Source organism: Macaca thibetana, chromosome 15 (assembly GCF_024542745.1).
Source record: "Macaca thibetana thibetana isolate TM-01 chromosome 15, ASM2454274v1, whole genome shotgun sequence".
Lineage (NCBI taxonomy): Eukaryota > Metazoa > Chordata > Mammalia > Primates > Cercopithecidae > Macaca > Macaca thibetana.
This window is the reverse complement of record NC_065592.1, coordinates 82,118,410-82,137,849: the sequence shown is the minus strand read 5'-3', so window position 1 is coordinate 82,137,849 and position 19,440 is coordinate 82,118,410. Positions and strand designations below refer to the sequence as shown.

General features: G+C 36.5%; 1 protein-coding gene across 1 annotated transcript in view; it reads left to right on the top strand.

Moving 5' to 3' along the window:
• Positions 1–19,440, top strand: part of PTAR1 (protein prenyltransferase alpha subunit repeat containing 1) — a 424,325-nt gene that overhangs the window by 383,086 nt on the left and 21,799 nt on the right. Inside the window, exons 3-6 of the mRNA XM_050760916.1 lie at positions 988–1,157; positions 10,071–10,137; positions 16,076–16,180; positions 17,972–18,185. Of these exons, the coding sequence (XP_050616873.1) occupies positions 988–1,157; positions 10,071–10,137; positions 16,076–16,180; positions 17,972–18,185 (556 nt within the window). The remainder of the gene's footprint in view (positions 1–987; positions 1,158–10,070; positions 10,138–16,075; positions 16,181–17,971; positions 18,186–19,440) is intronic.

Sequence of the window (19,440 nt, the reverse complement as noted above, 5' to 3'; positions counted from 1 at the left end):
TTCATTTACTAAGTAAGTCAAATGCCCCACATGTTGTTTATTAAATCTCTGCCTTTAATGCAGATTTTCAGCTTAAGTTGAAGTGGATTGAGGGATATAGATGCTACCACAGATGAAAATGATTGAATTCTGAAATGTATTTTGTGTTTTAACATTTGGGTGATTTTTTAATTCAGGAAAGTATAAAGAAGAAAAAATGGCCCAAAATCTCACTGATAAAATAACTTTTTTTGATTCTTTGTTTCTGGTCCATATGCATTTATTAGCAAGCAAGCATAAACACATTTGTTAACATTAAAAAAATAGAAATACATACAAGTTATTAGATAATTGAAACTGTATAAAAATAAAATCCTTCCTTAACACCTTTCTCTCTCCAAAAATGTCTTGTTATCCTTCCAAGACAATTTTTAATGCATTTATATATCTTCTAAAGAAATTATACAAAAGAATTTGTGCTGTACACTGTGTTCAGCATTTTGCTTTTTTGTTTTTCTTTTAATATATCTTGGCAACTTTTTTAATATCAGCATATGCAGATCTACCTTATTGTTTTTTAATGGCTTGATTATGTGGATGGGCCATATTTATTTTACTAGTCTTGTATTGATAAACATTTAGATTGTTTCTAGTTTTGTTGCAACATTGCAGTGAACATCTGATTCATATATTTTGGTATGGGATAATTTCTGAGCAATTGAATTGCTGGATCAAAGGTATGTTCATTCAAAATTTTGAAAGACTTTTTTTTTAAAGTTACCATCCAAAGGCAAGACCAGTTTTCACTCCTGTCTACAGAGAGTACAGCATACTCGTTTTCCCATACCCTTGCCACTATTAACATCTACCAATCCCAGTAAGTGAGCTAAATAGTGTTTTCAAGGAAGGGGGAAATATGTGGGGTTTTTAAAATACTCTGAAATTAGAAAAATGTTGAAAAGGTTAGTATTCTTATTTTTAATTCTTTTTTATGTTTTACATATTAAGAGATGAAATTGGCCTGATCCCATGTCCTGAAGCTAGGTATAACCGGAGTCCCATAGTCCTGGTTGAAAACAAACTGGGTGTGGAGAGCTGGTGTGTCAAGTTCCTTTTACCATATGTCCACAACAAGCTCCTTTTGTACAGAACAAGAAAGCAGTGGCTGAACAGAGACGGTAAGTATGAATCATATTTTCTTCTTTTAGTTTTTAAAAGCGACACGGAATATACTAGGAAGAGCCCTTGTCTGATCAGTGCCAATCCAGGTTGGCATTCCTGGATTCTAGTTCTGGCTCTTCTGTTCACTGTCTCGGTGGGTGCTAACCTTTCTGTCAAGTGAGTAGTTTGGACTCACCTGTACAAATTTTACAACCACAGTGATTATATGGAAGCCCTCAAGCAGAATTTCAGGGCACCTCCTGTAACAAGAGCAGTTCAGATTTTATCTGTTTATTTATTGGGGTCATTTGTAAGATTTAATTTGAAGGAAAATAATCTGAATGTCACTGAAGAAGACTCTAGTCCCTACAGGCTCAGTCTCTGGTTTCTAAACCTTTAGTATTTTATAGGCAGCAAAACTCATTTCCATAGCAGTCCAGATGAGATAATGTAGGCATGATGGGATGGTAGTGGTATTGTGAACCAGCCCAGTGATTTATGGATGCGCCATTCCGCTGCAAATTCCAACTGAGCTCTGGCCCTTTGTGTACTGTTCTTGTGCTGAAATGAGCAAAACAAAACTATCCAGCATTTGCTTCTTCCATTTCTCTCAGACAGTTTTTTTTTTTTTTTTTTTTTTTTTACTGCATCAGACAATCCCTAATCATTCCATCTGGTCTCTTTTCTTGGTGTTCTGCCATATTTAGCCTCCATGTGTACAAATTCTGTTTATCGTTGTATGCCCACCTCAGGTCTCACTTTTTGGGAGAAGACTCATTTAACACCACATCCTTTACTGTTTTTGTAAAGCTTCTTCCCCTTCCCTCGTCCGACAGTACCTTCAAAAGCGCTCAGTATGCCTGGAGGCTGATTTTGAATAAGAACTTTGTTTCCTTGAGAATTTTAGTTGCCAGTTTGGTAGCCATTACCAAGGGTCTACTTATACCAGATGGTGTCCTGAGTACTGTGGGGGATAAAAAGATGAATAAATACATGGTCGCTTTATTCAAGAAGCTAACAGTTGAGTGACAGACAATCTCTTTGGGGGTGAGAGATGTAGAGAAGAGTGTTGCCTATTGTATGACATACTGATTTCCTTGAATTTCTCTCACACTATCTGTAACATACTGTCATTAATTGGTTAATAACACTTTTCCCTTTTTAGACCATAGAAAAAGACTCTGAAGGTTTAATGAGCAGTGGTTTCTATTTTCTGTGTGACTGTTTCACTCAATCCTTTGTTATATATTTTCTTATTAGAAGGCTGTGCCTAAGTTTAGTCATAGCCCAAATTTATGGCATAAACTTTTAAGGCATGGGTTTAGGGATAAACTTAAAGGTAAGCAAGTTTATCTGTTGTTAGACCCTCTTTAATTCTGCATTCCATCACCGTGCTGTAGTTTTCAATGACACTGAGGTAAAAAGTAACACCATATGGTGCCATCAAGTTATTTTTTGTCAAAGCCGTATTGTTTATGTTCTGGTGCACAGAAATGTGTAATCGAACCAATGTATAACTAACTTTAGTTGGGGGATAGAATGATTATCTTATAGAAAAGAAACTGAATTTTAAAAAGTGAGAGGCTATAGTTGCCCATTTATGTATGCTAGCTCAACCTACCCTCTTTCTGTGGTCTTCCAAGTCCTCTTCATTTCTCTTGTTTTTGTCTTTCTGGACGCTGTATTGCAGGCTTTGCTGTGTCTTCTTACCACGTAGTTTTAATAGGCTCAAGAGGAACCTTGCAGAAGATCAAATGGTTAAGCTCACTCACACAAATAGCTGGCGTCTAAACTTTGAATTCAGATGCAACTGTGCACGTGTACGAAAGCAGCTTTTGATTTGATCCTAGCCTGTGTCCTCATGGAAGCAGTTTTTGATTTCACTATTTTGAGGGGGATGGATAGTATGGTATCACATACTACTCAGGTTATATATTGTATTATCAGTAAATATAAGGAAGTGAATTTTGGGTTTGACAGAAAAATATATCTGAAAATGCTGAAAATAAAAGAGTATTCTGCCAAACTTATGAACTGAAGCAATTAGAGCACAGAGGTGAATCTTGCTAAGAAAAACATGTCAAAAATGTTAGGAAAAACCAATTATTTCATTAAAATGCTACACCTTTAAAACTGTTATAGAGAATATACATATAAGAAGGCCCAAGTGAAGAAAGCTGACAATTTCAGTAACAGTTTTTGAATGTCTGTCTGTGTGATCAATCATGCCAGAATCCTAGGCATCTACCTAAAAATGTATTCTGCAAATGAAGGTGACCTTTACTCCTGGGATAGACTTTTTTCTTCCTAACCAAACTGAATTCTTGTTTTCATTAACCTGCTGAATTCCTTAGATGTTTAGGAATTATCCCTGTTTAGTTAGTTAGAGATTGACTTTTGTTTGTTTGTTTTTTAAGTCTGCGATAGTAATACCCACATTCAGTTTGGGAGAGGACTGATTCTGTAATTCTGATGTTTGAGAAATCCATAACAGAAATAAGAAGCAGGAGGGAAGACCACAGCATTGGAGTTCTTTCTGGACAGAGCTCTCTGGTGCAACTCTTCAGATGTGCCTCCTGCCATCTTTTCTTGCTCCTCTCTCTTTTCCACAGCCCTCACTTAGTCTGTATCTGAGCTCTCTCTTTAAAAGCTATCTTTTGCGCTCCATTTCTTTGGCTGACCAGGCCTTCGTTATTTCTCATCCAGACAAATTTTATTACCTCATAACCGGTCTACCCAATTTCCAGGCTCTTTTGTGACCCATGTCCATCATGCCAGTAGCCAGTCATTTCAGACATGCTTGAACAGCGTTTCTTAAAAACAGTTTGACCGACGCTTTTCTGGAATACATTATATGCTCATCTTATTTCATGATACACACAGGATCAATGTAGAGTTGAAACTCCTTAGCATGGTATTCAAGGCCCTTCACAGTCTGTCCCCAGTCTTTCCTCCAGTTTATATTCAGCATCAGAGGTTGCAGATTCTCAACTTGGTGTGGCTTGTATAATGTCTTAAAAATTACTTTTTATTAGTTGGATAAATCTGATTTCTGTCTTCATTTGAAAAATCATAAGGCTTGGTTGAGTATACGACTTTCTACCTGGCAACAATTGGCTGGGACATATAGCCTCTACTCTTCTTAACTGGGCACGTCTGTTCCAGTTTATCACAGCCTTTTCAAGCTCTTGAGACACTGTGGCAGAGTGTTAGTTGACACTTCTTGTCAAATTTCCTTTGGTGCTTTTTTGACATTCATTTGAACCCTAGAAGCATTTATGTTAGCAGCTATTTGATACATATGTTCATTGCAGCCACAAGCAACATTCTTCCATTCTTTGACTCTATGTGTACTACTGCCTTACTTCCATGCCTTTGCTGAGGCCAGGCTCATGTCTTAATGTTGGCATTATCAGTGTGGTTGCCAGCACATGCACGTGCATGCACATGCACACACTTAACACTGTGAAGCCTTTTTGACTGCTTCAGGAAGCAAAAATTATTCTCTGCTCTCTTATGGGAGCCCTTTATTCAGATGGCTTGCATAATAGTATCCCTTGTCACACTGTATTTTAGCTGATTATTTAAACAACCTTTTTCCTGGCTGGAATGTGAGTTTATAGGAAAAGGGATTGTGGATCATTTTTGTTTACTCAGAACCTTTACGTGTTCAACAGACATTTGTCAAATGAGTAATAAGAGTTTGTAAGCAAGAGGTTTTAGCTTAATCTGGCTATTGATTCCGTGACTGTGTGCTATAATGAACAAGGCCTCTCTGGTGTTTACCATATAGCTTTACCTCAAGCTTCACTTCTTGTGGTAACCTGAATGTATTTTGGAGGAAAAGAATTACTGATTCAAGTTGGCCTTGAATTTATTTCTAGATGCACGAAAACCTTTCTCTGTTAGAGACAGTTGTCAAATCCAGTGACCATTACCAGGTGACTACTGGCCTTGGGCCATTTCTAGAATGCAGTGCAGCAAGAAAAGCATATTGATTTTTCTCCGACTTCTGTAGCATCCTTTTATCTTCTCCCTGTTATAGCTGAAATTTAGCTACTTTTCTATGTATAATGTGCCCCGATTCTTTTTCTCCCTGTGACATGACGATGGGTTAGGCATATATTGTAGTGTGTGTAACAAAGAAACATTTATTTGCTGGTATATGTTCTAGTGTTTGGAGAGAGACCTGTTTAATTTCAAGAGACTTTCGAGATTTCAATAGCTCATATCTTTTTGGTGAAACTGCAGAGGAAATGGTATATTGTTGATGAAATTGAGAGAGTGAAATAGTTACAACCGTTGATTATACATGTTCTTTTTCAGGTCTTTGTTTCAGTCCTGATCTGCAGAAGGCAAAGTAATTGCCTGTAGTGTGGTAGAGTGAAAGAGCATCTGCTTTGCAGGACAGCAGACCTGGATTTAAATTGAACTCGTCAGCACACTGAAGTCACTTAACAATGACTTAGCAAATTACTTAACCTCTTTCTTCCTATTTGCACACCAAAAGAAGGAAATACTAATCAAGACCTCAGAGGGTTGTTGTGAGGATCTCATTCTTTAATTATGTCTGATACTTCTAATCTAGTTACTTCTCCTAGTCCTTTCTCATTTCTGTCATTGCACTTTACCCCTATCTTTTATATCAGACTAGAATCTTTACTGAAGGAAGTCTTGTCTGAACCTAAGTCCTGAATGAGGAAGTTTTAGCAGTTTGTGAAAGAGGAGAAGAGAACGGCTTGTGGTTGTATATGTTACTAGGTACCACTGATGGTGGTCAAGGCTGTTGATGTTTTAAATTCCAAGACTCTTAAAAGTCAAAAAGTATCCCTCTGCTCAGCAGTCACTGCTTATCCAGCTTAGGAGGTTCTTTTGCTCCCTCTGGAGGCATCCAGTCCCAATATCATTTGTGGAACTGGACTAGGAAATACAGGCTTTGTAACAGGAATTACCATTCAGTCCTTACTGTATGTCAGAGACTGTACTAACACTTCAAGGGTTTAGTCATCTAATATCCCCATGATAGCTCCATCTTACATATGAGAAGGACAGTAAGGCCTAGAGAGATTAAGTGATTTGCCCAAGAATTCCCAGTAAGTAATGGAGCTGGGCTGTGTCTGAACCCGGTAGCTGCTGTTGTTCTTTTAGGGAGGGACCTGCCAGTAGAGGAAATGTTACTTTGATAAGTCTTCCTGTATCTTCACATAACCATAAAATGAAAAGCGGGGACTTAAGTACTTGCTGTGTCAGTTTTTGCCTTGTGCTGCTGTACAGAAGTCTCTCATGGAGGATGAACTTCTTGTCTTATGATGGAGGGAGGAGGGGAATTGTGTTAGAAGTACAAACAAACAGCAACTACCATTGGTCAGACATATTTTCTTTAATGTAAAAAGGGAGATTCCAAGGGACTATGCCAATTTACCTAGGTAGAATAATCACTTTTTAGAAAATTGTAGATCTCAAAAGAAATTCCAGAGGCTTTCCCATCATTTACAAACCTTTCCATGTAACTACTTGACTATGAAGGGTTTTTTTGTTATTGCTGCCTATTTTACAAGTTTGGAAATTTAGACAGTTTTACTAAGGGAACAACCTCCTCATTATTCCAGACTTCCTTACTTATTTTGAAAATACTCATTTCTTGGTCAGTTAGTGATGGCGTTTAAGTGAACAATATATTGAATACTCACTATGTGTCAAAAAGCTGTGGAGAAGTGGAATGAATTTCATTGCTCTCAACACCATGAGGTTGATGTTACTATCCTTGTTTCACTGAGGTTCCAAGAGGTTAGGTTATGTAGGTAGTAAGTGGAGAAGCTGGGATTCAAACCCAGGTAGTATGGCTTTAAGGAAGGCTTATCCTCTTACCACTCCTTTGTGCTGTGGTCAGACATGGAGCTGCTTTTGACCAGGGACTGTGCTTACTCATCTTCAGCCAGCTCAATACCTGACTTATTGTAGATGCTTACAAAATTTGTTGAGTGAATGAATAATTTGAAGATGTATTAGAGAGGACCTGCCTGCAAAAAATTTATGGTCCAATTAAGAGGACAATATTTATCTAAGTAACAAAAGTAAGATACACACAAAACAGAGATGAGGCCAGGTGCAGTGGCTCACACCTGTAATGCCAGCACTTTGGGAGACTGACGCAGGCAGATCACCTGAGCTCAGGAGTTCAAGACCACCCTGGGCAACATGGTGAAACCCCGTCTTTACTAAAATACAAAAAATTATCTGGACGTGGTAGCACGCGCCTGTAGTCCCAGCTACTGGGGAGGCTGAGGCATGAGAATTGCTTGAGCGTGGGAGGCAGAGGTTGCAGTGAGCCGAGATTGTCCCACTGCACTCCAACTTGTGCTACAAAGTGAGCCTCCATCTCTAAGGAAAAAAAAAAAAAGAGATGAAAGATTTTTTCCAACTAGGTAGGTTAGGAAAGGCTTTAAACATTTTTTTGTTAAATATTAGGAGATGGGAAGACATGAGGCAGAAAGAATAGCAAGCAGGTAAATCTGAATTCTGTTCAGAGAAAAGAAGGTAGGCGGGTAGGAGGTGTGTTCATAGGATAGTGGGGTTTGACTCAGGTGGAATGTAACCTGTGAGGGAAAGTAATGGAAGGCCAAGCTGATCAGGAGATTGAGACCAGGTTTCAGAAGGCTTCATTTCCTGGTACATTTTACCACTACCTTGTGTTGTAGTCATGCTCTGGTATCCATAATCTCTTGGAGAGCAAACTGTGTGTGAAGTTCCATGCATTTTTATCTTTGCTCATACTTTTTCCAGTATGGTAAGGTGGTGCCATGACCACTTTATTTATTTAGTCTTCCATGTATAATTCCACTAAGAATTAATTGCAGCTTTTTTGGTGGGCCCCAAAATGTGGTTTATGTTTCTACTTCATAATTATTTTGTCTTATATAATTATTTGTTTATATAGTCTCTCCAACTTGAGGATAACCTAGAGGCAAAATTAGGTCTTATTTATCATTACATTCAAGCACACAGTCCTAAGGGCCTACTTTAATCTTTGACCATAGTCAATACTTGGAATATTTATGGATTTAAACTAAATAGTGTCATAGAATATTGTATTTCTTTTTCTTGATAAACATTTAGTGCCAAAAACTACTAAAAGTAAAAAAATGAAGAGGTTAATTATTCTTCATAGGCATAACGTGTTGTAATGTATGTAATGACTTAGAGGTCAAAATAAATGTGTGCTGATCCTACTGTTTGTTGCTAGTTGGAATTGAATATTTCAGTATGCTCACTAGGAATGAAATCATGGGCCCCAAGTAAATGTTAATCTCCTATTAAGATAGAATAAAATAATTGATTTTATTGTTAACTAGAGTATTTTAAAATGACTATAGGATGTGTTTATGTGTATTTGCTCTTAGATATTAAAAAGTTTATATTTTACTTAAACACTGAAAATGTCCCAATTATTATGGGCAGACATTTTGTTTGCAGCATAATTGACTTGTTGGAAACAATTTTGATGTTGACTTGGCCACATGCTAATTGGGTGACTACGGGCAAATTGCTTAAATTGCAGAATTTCAGTTTCCCTATCTGTAAAGTGGGATAAGAATATTTTGGATTGTGATTATGAGGATTTAGTGAAATAATATAAAATGAAGTGCTTACTGCGATGCCTCATACACAGTAATGCTAAGCAAATGGTAATAATTATTTTTATTATTTTATTACATGGCATTTAATAAGAGCTTGATAGGGTTGCCTTAATTTAGTACTGTGCCCCTAGATAGATAACCTTAATCCTAGAATTCTTTTCAGTTTTAGTAAGACAAAGACAATATGTCTAAACTTTGCTAATTTTGTTCTTTCAAATACAGGCTTATGGTGCTTATTTGAATATATAGGAATTCTGTCAAACCATGGTAAATAAATAGCTAATGAATGTGAATAGCCAGTTCATAAGATGAACTATATGTAATAAACAATGAAAATGTTCCTATTAGCAAATGTAAATTAAAATAAATGAATTTGTAATTTTTTATCTGTCACATTCATTTTTAAAAATATATATAGGTCAGTTATAGGGACATAAGTACACTCATGTTCCTTTTGGCAGTATAAATAGATACAGTCCATTTTAAAGACAATCTGGAAATGCTTAGTAGGAGTCATACTGAGTTTTATGTTGTTTTGACATAGTAGTTCTGCTTCAGGAAATATATCCCAAGAAAATAGCCTACAAGACAAAAAGTTTGTTTAAAAATGTTTATAGTAGTATTATTTATAACATTAGAAACAAACAGGAAACAGCCTAAAGAGTAAGGTAATTGATAGTACATAGGACTAAGGGATTGTTACGCAACTGTTAAAAATACATACTGTAGTAATATAGGAGGATACATATGAAATAATAGTGAAATATATAGAACAAAGTTGTACATTTGTCGTTGCTATACCTATGTAAAAATACGTGCAAGAAAGGATAATTTTTGCAGGAGATTGTAAATGAATTATGTTAAGTGGGTTGGATTCTGAGTGATTTTTTTTTTCCTTTTGAAAATTCACGCACACCGTCAATACTTGAGATATTTGTGAAGTTAAATGAATAGTGGCATAGAAATTTTGTTTCTTTCCTTGGTAAATATTAAATTAGTACCAAAAAGCACCAAAAAAAGGAAGAGGTTAATTAGATTATTCCTTATAGGCATATTGTAAGATTGTTTGTGTCAGCTTTTAAGAGAGTTACACTTACCAAAAGTAGGAGAGGGTCTTGAGGGTAATCTTCATATCCCTGACAGCTTAGAAGAGCGTATTTATTATTAAAGTTAGTATGACATGAGATATATATTAGTATAATGTGAGAGAGAGAAAGAGAACCTTAAAGAATGAGAAGCCAAGCTTTCAAAGGTAGGACTATTTGTTTTTAATATGACTTCTCTTTATTTTAGAACTGATAGATGTCACATGTACCCTGCTGCTTCTAAACCCAGACTTTACCACTGCATGGAACGTGAGGTATGTCATTTTCATTAGTGATATGATAAAGTTTGTCCAAATTTCTGAAGACATATTAGCCCCATAAGTTGTTAGCTTTTGAAAACGAAATATAAAACATCTTACACTTATTTCTTCTACCTATTCTTTATATCTGTGACAATTCTAAATATGCATTTTGCCCCTTTTTGTGTAGTGATGTCTTCATAAACTTTCTTGCCTGAAATATAAATTGTCATGTTGAGTTACAGTATACTGTTTGTTACATGCTTTTATTTTTCCTTCATTTTTTGGGGTGGGCGAGTAATGGGCAGTCGGCATAACTGGTTGGCTTGTGAGGCATATAACATTATATCACTGGTATTTGAGAAGCACTGCAGTGTAGTGGAAAGTGTATGGGATGAGAAAGAAGGGAGTCATGCTTGACTCTGGCTTTTTCCCTGAGTAGCTGAAAGGATGGAATTGCCATTTACTGAAATGGCAATGTCTGGAAGAGAAGCAGATTTAGGTAGGGGGTGCTTGTTATAGGTCAACAGTTCAGATTGGGACATGTTAGATTTGTGTCCAAGTAGTTGTATATTAATTTAAAGTTCAGGAAAAAGGTCTGGGCCAGATGTAAACTTGGCAGTTACCAACATATAGATGGTTTTAAAGCCATGAAACTGTTTTAAGATCACTAAAAGAGTGGGCATAGCTAGAGACAAGAACCAGTTCAAAGACTGAGCCCTGAGACATTCTAGTTTTCTAGGGTTGCACAATCCAGGACAGTAGCCACAAAGCCATATGTGGCTATTGAGCCCTTGAAATGTGATTAGTCTCAACTGAGATGTGCCACAAGTGATAAACTGCACATCATGTTTTGAAGACTAGCAAAAAATGGAAATATCTCATTAATAATTTTTATATTGATTACTTGTTGAAATTATAATATTTTGGATATATTGAATTAAATATATTTATACTTGTGTTTAATATAGCTGTTAGAACATTTTAAATCATATATGACTCGCATTTATGACTCACATTATATTTCTATTGGACAGCACCGTTCTAGCATTTGCAAGATGAGGAAGAATCAGCAAAGGAGACTTTTAGGAAGGTACCATGAACTTAAAATTCAGAGCTTTTTTAAGGGTAGGGACCATGTCTTTTTTTTTTTTTTCCCTTTGTTTCCTTAGCATCTAACTCTAGTGCCTGTACATAATAGATATGCAGTTTGCAAATTGGGCACAGAAATCAAATTCAGTGAAAAAAAAATCAGAGTAATAGGGAAGTAGGAATGCCATTTTTATTCATGTTCTTATATTCCTCACCTATAGAGAGGAATTCAAAACTCCTTCAACAAAAAAATTCTCACTAGCATAGCATGTATGCATAGATAGGTACATACACACACACACACACACGTGTATACCTATGTGTATACACACATGTTATTCATTGTATATCCTATAAACCAGTTGAGCATAGGAGGAAAAAACCTGGTCTTAAGATTCATGGAACTTAGTCCTGTTTCATCAGTTAACTAGCAGCCGACTTTGAGTATAACTTCTGATTCTCAAGAGTTTTGTTTTTTTATCTGTGAAATAAAAGATTTGAATTAGGTGAATTTTTTTATGATTCTATTAAACTTAAAAAAAAATATGTGTGGTTTGTTCTTATGAAGGGAAGTTGCTCCATAAATCGAACTTGAGGGGTGTTTATGATGGTTCATCCTGAAAATTACTCTAGTTAGATGATTAGTAAGGTTTTGTGCTAGATGAGTAGAAAGGGAATCTTGATTTTTTAAAAATCCTTTGTGGATATTTCTAGTAAATTTTAATATGTATTAGTAAGATTGATTGACATATAAAGACATCGAATCATAGGTACATTCTGAACAACAAACTGCTAACTTCATAGTAAACTTCTCTAACCCTGTACGGTCTCAATTGCATATCAAATACACAGAACTTTATTTTTAATTGTTAGTGGATCTTTTCTATATTAATCCTGGAAGGCATTGAGTGATTTTTGACTGCATTTTTCAAACTGCTAAAGGATAATGCAATAGACGTCTAGTTCAATTTGTGGATATTGCAATCTTAGGGGAAGGAAATAGAGGCAAAAATAAGTTTCTGAACTAACCTCCTGTGATTACAGTGAGTGATACACATAATTTAAAATTTTAGCTGGTTATTTTTTTTTAAAGAAAGAAGACTGCTACTTTTTTTTTTGCTTTGAAAATTGGTGATTTACCTGATGAAAGAGGTTGACTTAGTAATAATGTCCTATTTTCTTCATCAGTCTCTGTACTTAGAGTAAGCAAAACACCTTTGAGCAATTAGAATAGTTGATGCCAAACTCCAGTGATTCATGTTCTGTACTCATAGCCTATTGGTTTAAATTGGTAACTTTATTTAATGCAGATTTGATGTTTGGTTCTGACATTTTGAGCTAAGAAACCTGAGCAAGTTACTGAACTTCTCCAGGGTTCAGTTTCCTCGTCTGTAAAATTGAGGTATTTGGCCAGGCGTGGTGGCTCACACCTGTAATCCCAGCACTTTGGGAGGCTGAGGTGGGCAGATCACCAGGTCAGGAGATCAAGACCATCCTGGCCAACATGGGGAAACCCCACCTCTATTAAAATACAAAAAATTAGCCATGTGTGGCAGCGCTCACGTGTAGTCCCAGCCACTTGGGAGGCTGAGGAAGGGGAATCGCTTGAACCCAGGAGGCAGAAGTTGCAGTGAGCCGAGATCGTGCCACTGCCCTCCAGCCTGGCAACAGAGCAAGACTCCGTCTCAAAAAAAAAAAAAAAAAAAAAATTGAGGTATTAGGGAAAATTTTTTTATAGATAAAAAACGATTATGTGATTGCTATTAACTTTACCACCTATCATATTTGTTTATTGTCTCCTATTTATATATTCATTCATTTCAGTGGGCTGATGGATAGCCATTTGATACTCTGGGGTATAATCCAATACTATGTTATTTATTTTGTTGCTGAAATCATTCCAGCTGTGGCCACTGGAAGCTCTTTCGGTTGCTCCCCGTGTCCCTTTTTCATATCCCACCATATATTTTTGAGCACTTCCTTACTTTCTGGCTCTATAAGATGCTCCAGGCTCATCTTGTGTACTTCCTGTCCTGGTCCTAGAATCAGCCATTTCTAACATCATTAAAGAATGGTATTAGAAACCAAAATGTGGGTGCTAGAATTAAATTGTTTTTGAAAAACTTGTTTCATCAATATCCAACACCTACAAATGTTCAGTACTACCCCTAGCAATGTTTATCACATTGATATAAAAATTTTGCTTGATGCCATCGGGTGATCTTTTTTCAGTGTCCATATATTAACATTGATTGAGGTTGTTTCAAGCTAAGATGTCTTCCCAAAAATGCTGCTTAATTCAAAATAAAGATATTACCAGAGTGCCCATATTTTTTTTCTTTTTCTTTTTTTTAAATTCTGTACCTCAGTGGTCACCCAAGGGAGTGCCCATAAGTTAAGAAACTTTTTCAAAACTCAGTTATAGGGTAAGTGCCTCTTTTTTGAAGAAAATTTTGATTATCTCCCTTTATATATGGGAATAAAGGTAGGCAGTTATAAATAATAAGAGGTCTTAAATTTAGCAAATGGAAATTAAGCCTAATACAATCAATTCATTATAGTAGTTGTTTTTTAAACTTTAATGGGCATCTTTTTTTTTTTGAGATGGAGTGGCACTCTATCGCCAGGCTGGAGTGCAGTGTCACGATCTCGGCTCACTGCAACCTCTTCCTCCTGGGTTCGAGTGATTCTCCTGCCTCAGCCTCCCAAGTAGTTGGGACTATAGGTGCACGCCACCATGCCCAGCTAATTTTTTTATTTTTAGTAGAGACAAGGTTTCACCATGTTGGCCAGAATGGCCTCAATCTCTTGACCTCGTGATCCACCCGCCTCAGCCTCCCAAAGTGCTGGGATTACAGGCGTGAGCCACCATGCCCAGTCAATGGGCATCATCTAAAGAGCTTGTTTTAAAACGTGTATTGCTGTGCCCACCTGAGTTTCTGACTCAGTGGGGTCTGGGCTGAGGCCTGAGTTCTGCATTTCACGTAAGTTCCAGATGATGCTGATGTTGCAGTCAGGGTTCACTTTGAGAAACATTGCTCTCAAAAGTGGTTAAAATTACATAGAGCAATATTTTCCTCCTTTTACTTTATAGATATCCTGACTTACTGTATGAACAAAATGTTACTGATTTCAGAAGGAAAAGAATCCAAGACTGCAAAAGCAATTGGCTGTTCCAAGAAAAAAAATGTATTTTATATATATATATTTTATATACATAATGACAAATTGGTTTCCTGAACATTGAAGGAAAATAGTTGTTTTCTTTATGAAATAAAACTTTATAAATAGTATGTCACTGTTGGAAAGAAAATGTATTGTGGTATTTAGAAATTAAATTCATCTAAGTAGATATGGTGTAAGAGCTGGATTCTGGTTTTCTCTGGCTTAAACTTCTCTAAAATAAACGAATTATCAGCCCTACCACAGGAAGGACATTTTAAGATTAATAAATAATAACAAATGATCTGATTTTATTATAAAATTGTAGATACATTGAGAATTCAGTGAGAGTGTAATGTCAGCACTTATCAAAAACTTACCTGAGAAATTAAACGTAAATTGTATTTACCTGAGAAACAGGTATGGAAAGCTCTTGTATGACATTCTTTATATAGTTGGTCCTCTGTATCTGTAGGTTCTGCATCCATGGATTCAACCAACTGCAGATAGAAAATATTTGGGAAAACTATTGCTTTCTGTAGTGAACATATTCAGACTTTGTTTTTCTGTCATTAGTCCCTGAACAATATAAGAACTATTTATATAGCATTTACATTGTGTTAGGTATTATAAATAACCTAGAGATGATATGAAGTATATGGGAGGATGTATGTAGGTTATATAGCAACACATTTTATATCAAGGACTTGAGCATTCGCAGATTTTGGTATCCGTGGGAGGTCCTGGAACTAAGCCCCAACAAGATACCAAGGGACAACTGATTGCATTGAAGCTTTGGTTGGGCTTGAACAGTTTTAAAAACAACCAAAACATTACATTGCTTTTACTTCTGCTTATATTAATATTTTTAAAAGGAATGGCCTAGTATATCAAGGGCCATGTAAGTATTTTACCCTGTTGTTAGCTCTTTTGGAAACTTATCCAAAGTAAGAATACAAAAGAAAGAAGTCATGAGCACAAAGCTTTTCCCCCCCACCCCCCCCCCGATTTGTTTTAAAATAACAAAAAGTTTGAAGCAACCTGAATATCTAACAATAAGGGAAAAGCATAGCTACTGAATGAAAACTATTTGATCATTTAAAATGTTCATTACAAAAATTATATAGAATCATGGGAAAATTCTTAAGATACGAGAGCAGGATATACAATTATATGTTAAAATGTATGTGTGATAGGGAAAATTCAAAAATAAAAAATGGTAATTTGGTTAGAATAGTGATTCCCCAACCATATTGTGTTTGTTGTATGTGTGGTTTTGTAATGAAATAGATGATGTCAAGTCCTATTTAGGAAACTAGACCAATTCTTGATTGGTATTGGATTTGCCCTGTAGATACGACTATCAGGTCTCATAACTTTCGGAAATGAGATAGGCCAGAAAACCCCTTTGCCCTCACACAAATAGCTAACATTTCACCTGTTGATTTAAGACCTTCTCTTTCTGCTTATTAATTTGTTATATTGGGATTATGAGAATACATTCTTGATTACTGCATGTCACATTTATGAGTGTTTTGTATCCCAGAGTGGCTTGGGCTTTTTTTCTTTCTTTTTTTGTTTTAAAATTCTTAGACATTCACTTCACAATGAGGCTATATTAAAAGCCATGTAGAACCTTTGGCTATAAGAAAAAAGTAATGTTTAATTTTTTTTTTTTTTTTTTTTTTTTTTTTTACAGGAAAGAGCTAATCCTCTCTGGCACTTTAAATCCAATTAAGGATTTACATCTGGGAAAACTCGCCTTAACTAAGTTTCCAAAGAGTCCAGAAACTTGGATTCACAGGTGTGGTTAACTTAAAACATAGTACTCTTACTTAGGATTCAGAATGGCTGGAGAAAGAAACATGACATGTGAGAGGCAAGGTTACGTATTGGTTCCAGAGCATGAATTCTGAAGTCAGGTTACCTAAGTTTAAATCTAGGCGCTATATAACTTGCTACCTAAGTGTTCATGGGAAATTACTTAACTCACCAAGCCTCAGTTTTCTCGTGTGTAAAATGAGAATAATAGTTACACCTGTCTCATATAGTTAACAGTCAAGTTTACATGAGTTAATGTATGTAACACTCCCACAGTGCCTGGCACATATTAAATAATAAATATTAGCTATTATTAACTCTTTGAAGCAGTTGTGGAGATTGCATTTATAGATACTCAACTGTAATGAGCAACATGGATTTTAAAAGCATTTGGTTATTTTCCTGGTAAAGATGGTGGTGGTGATGGTTGTGGTTATTAAAATTAACTTACAGAGAAAGCTAAGGGCAACTGAGGTGAATGCTGTGTACGTTGCGCTAAAGTTGCTAAAAACCATACATGCAAAGAACATTTTTAGGTTAAAAGCCTGGGACAGATAACCAGAATGCAATTTAGGTCTCTCAAAATCCTGGCCACCTGGAAGCATCTTCCTGATGAATCCTGTGTAACTACTCTTATTTGATCAAAGTGGGATGGTGTGGGCTTGCTGGTCAGGACCAATAAAGAAGTTACTCTGAAATTCTCAGTTTATTAAGCCACTCTAATTTTTCTTAAATCCTGGGCATTTTTAGGATCTTATGTCAGTGCAAGGTGTTTTAGTGGTAATCATGCCTTTAGTTAACATTGCAGGTCAGCTTCTTCCAAACCACATAGTCAGTTGTATTTTCTTCATGACTAGAAATTGAGGTAGTATACCACAGAAAGGTGTATGACTGTGTGTATGGGGGTTTGGAAAGGGATGGTGGCAGGGGAAAGGAACTGTCAAATATGCATCCATCAGTTTATTGCCTTGTCTAATTTTTTTATCAAGCAATGTTTTGTTAAATAAATTCCATTATTTTAAAATGACAAAATGAGTTTTCTTACTTAGTTTCCTGTACCTTTGGGTTTGAAATCTTTAGTCTAAAAAATGCTTTTGTATCAGTAAATTATTGGTACAAACGAAACCCATTAAGTAGCTTGAAACACTATTTAGTGTTTTTTATGTAAATACATGCTAATGCAAATCTTAAATAGACAAAGGGAGAATTTGTGGTTAAGGATATTTTGACACCTCCTTAATGGTTTAATGAATTGTATTTGTTACTTTCCAGATTTTATACTATAAATACAGAATTTTGCTGAATGAAAGCTATCAGAATGCAACTTCTTGTTTGCAAACAAATGCACATAGGGTGAGGCATGCATATATAATTAAAGATGTGAATCATGACTCCTTGTAGTATTTATCAGCCATTAATTTATAACCTCTTACCACCACCACCACACACACACACCAATTGCCTTTACCTGTCCTGGCCAAGTGGAGTTTTGGGATTGTCATTTTAGAAGTAATGACATTCTCTGCATTACAGATTTTAAAGTTTTTTTAAATTTTCCTGTTTATCCATTTTCCACCCTTCATCCATACTGCTAAATTTAATATCATCGTAAACAAAACAACCCCTCCCCATCTCCAAAAATCTGGACTTATAAACAGGTATTATTTTGCATTGTCTCTGAATGGAAATTAAATTAGGGACAATGAAAACTGGTTCTTTTTCTCTCTGGTTTATGTTCTTTCTGTGTTCTCTTTCCCACATGCTACCTTAACAGGCGATGGGTGCTACAACAGCTAATTCAGGAAACCTCCTTGCCTTCCTTTATGACCAAAGGAAACTTGGGAACAATTCCCACAGAAAGGGCACAGCGACTCATACAAGAAGAGATGGAGGTCTGTGGTGAAGCAGCAGGGAGATACCCAAGCAACTATAATGCTTGGTCCCATCGCATCTGGGTTTTACAGCACTTGGCCAAGCTAGATGTCAAGGTAGGGATATTATTGTCTCCTGGGCAGACTGCCTGTCTGCCCTTAAAATCTTCTGGTAGTAGTTCATCCTCAGAAGAGCTTTGAAGGAGTAGAGAAACTGATGGTCTGGCAACTTGAGAGAATCGTGACAGCTGCTACCTCTGGAGAAACCCTGTAATTAAATGAAAATCTTGCATTCCCCACCAGTGCTGTTTTTGGCAGTCTTAAGGCTAGTGCAGTGGTAAAGCAAAGGTAGGTTTAACCAATTGAGGAAGATTGAGCATAACTCAATTTATCCTGAAACAGGAAGGGATTATTAAGCCTTATAGAACTGGAATTGCTATTTCTTGGTAGTGTTTGGTTATGTGACAATATACTAAGTCAGCTGGCTGTCTTTTCACACTTTCGTCCTCTGAAAAGAGGGAGAGGAGGGCAGGGAATAGACGATCTCACCCAGGTGTTTTTAAAATTGGCTGAGCCTGTAAATTACCTGGGGATTCCTAAGTCCCACTCCAAGCCTACTAAGACAGAATGAGGGTCGATCTAGAGATCAGTATTTTCCACTGACTCAGGGTTATTTGAATGCAGAGCCAGTTTGCAAACTCTCACAGCCTAATCCTTTCAGTTTAGAAATGAGGAGATGGAGATTTCCAGAGAATTTTAATGGCTTAGACTTAGCTACAGTTGTACCACTTATTATTCATCAGAATGAGAGCCAGGTGTCCCTTTTGCTCCTTCTTAATATACTACAGTGTCTCAGGTTTTTCTTTTCTGATGGTGTCACAGTGCCATAAGAATCTAGGGTGCTCATCTAAAAAGCTTCTCAGGCTTGAGACAGTTAAAAGAGGTCAAGTTGAAGATCGAAGTGCCCCAGCTGGTGCTTTCAGATAAGTGGGGAAGTGTTACATAATTTTAACTTACCACCCTCTTCTTCCTACATCCCTCTTCCCATGCTCCCATTTCCCTCTTTGTTTCCTGGCGAGGACAAATAAGAGACTTTTTACTTCCAGAGGATTTTAAGCCAATAATTCTGGAAGAGAAGCCTTCCACTTCCAGTTTTTGTGGCTTTGAGTTTCAGGAGGGGTGGCCGCCTAATGGAATAGAAAGAGCAAAGGCTTCAAATCACATCAACCTAGGTTCACATTTTGGCCCCACTAGCTATATGTGGAAAGCAAGGTTTTATTGTTTTCATTTATAAGATAGGGACTCTACTGTCTGCCTCAGTGTATTATGGTGAGAGTTAATTGAGTTAATGGATGTAAATTACTGGGCATCT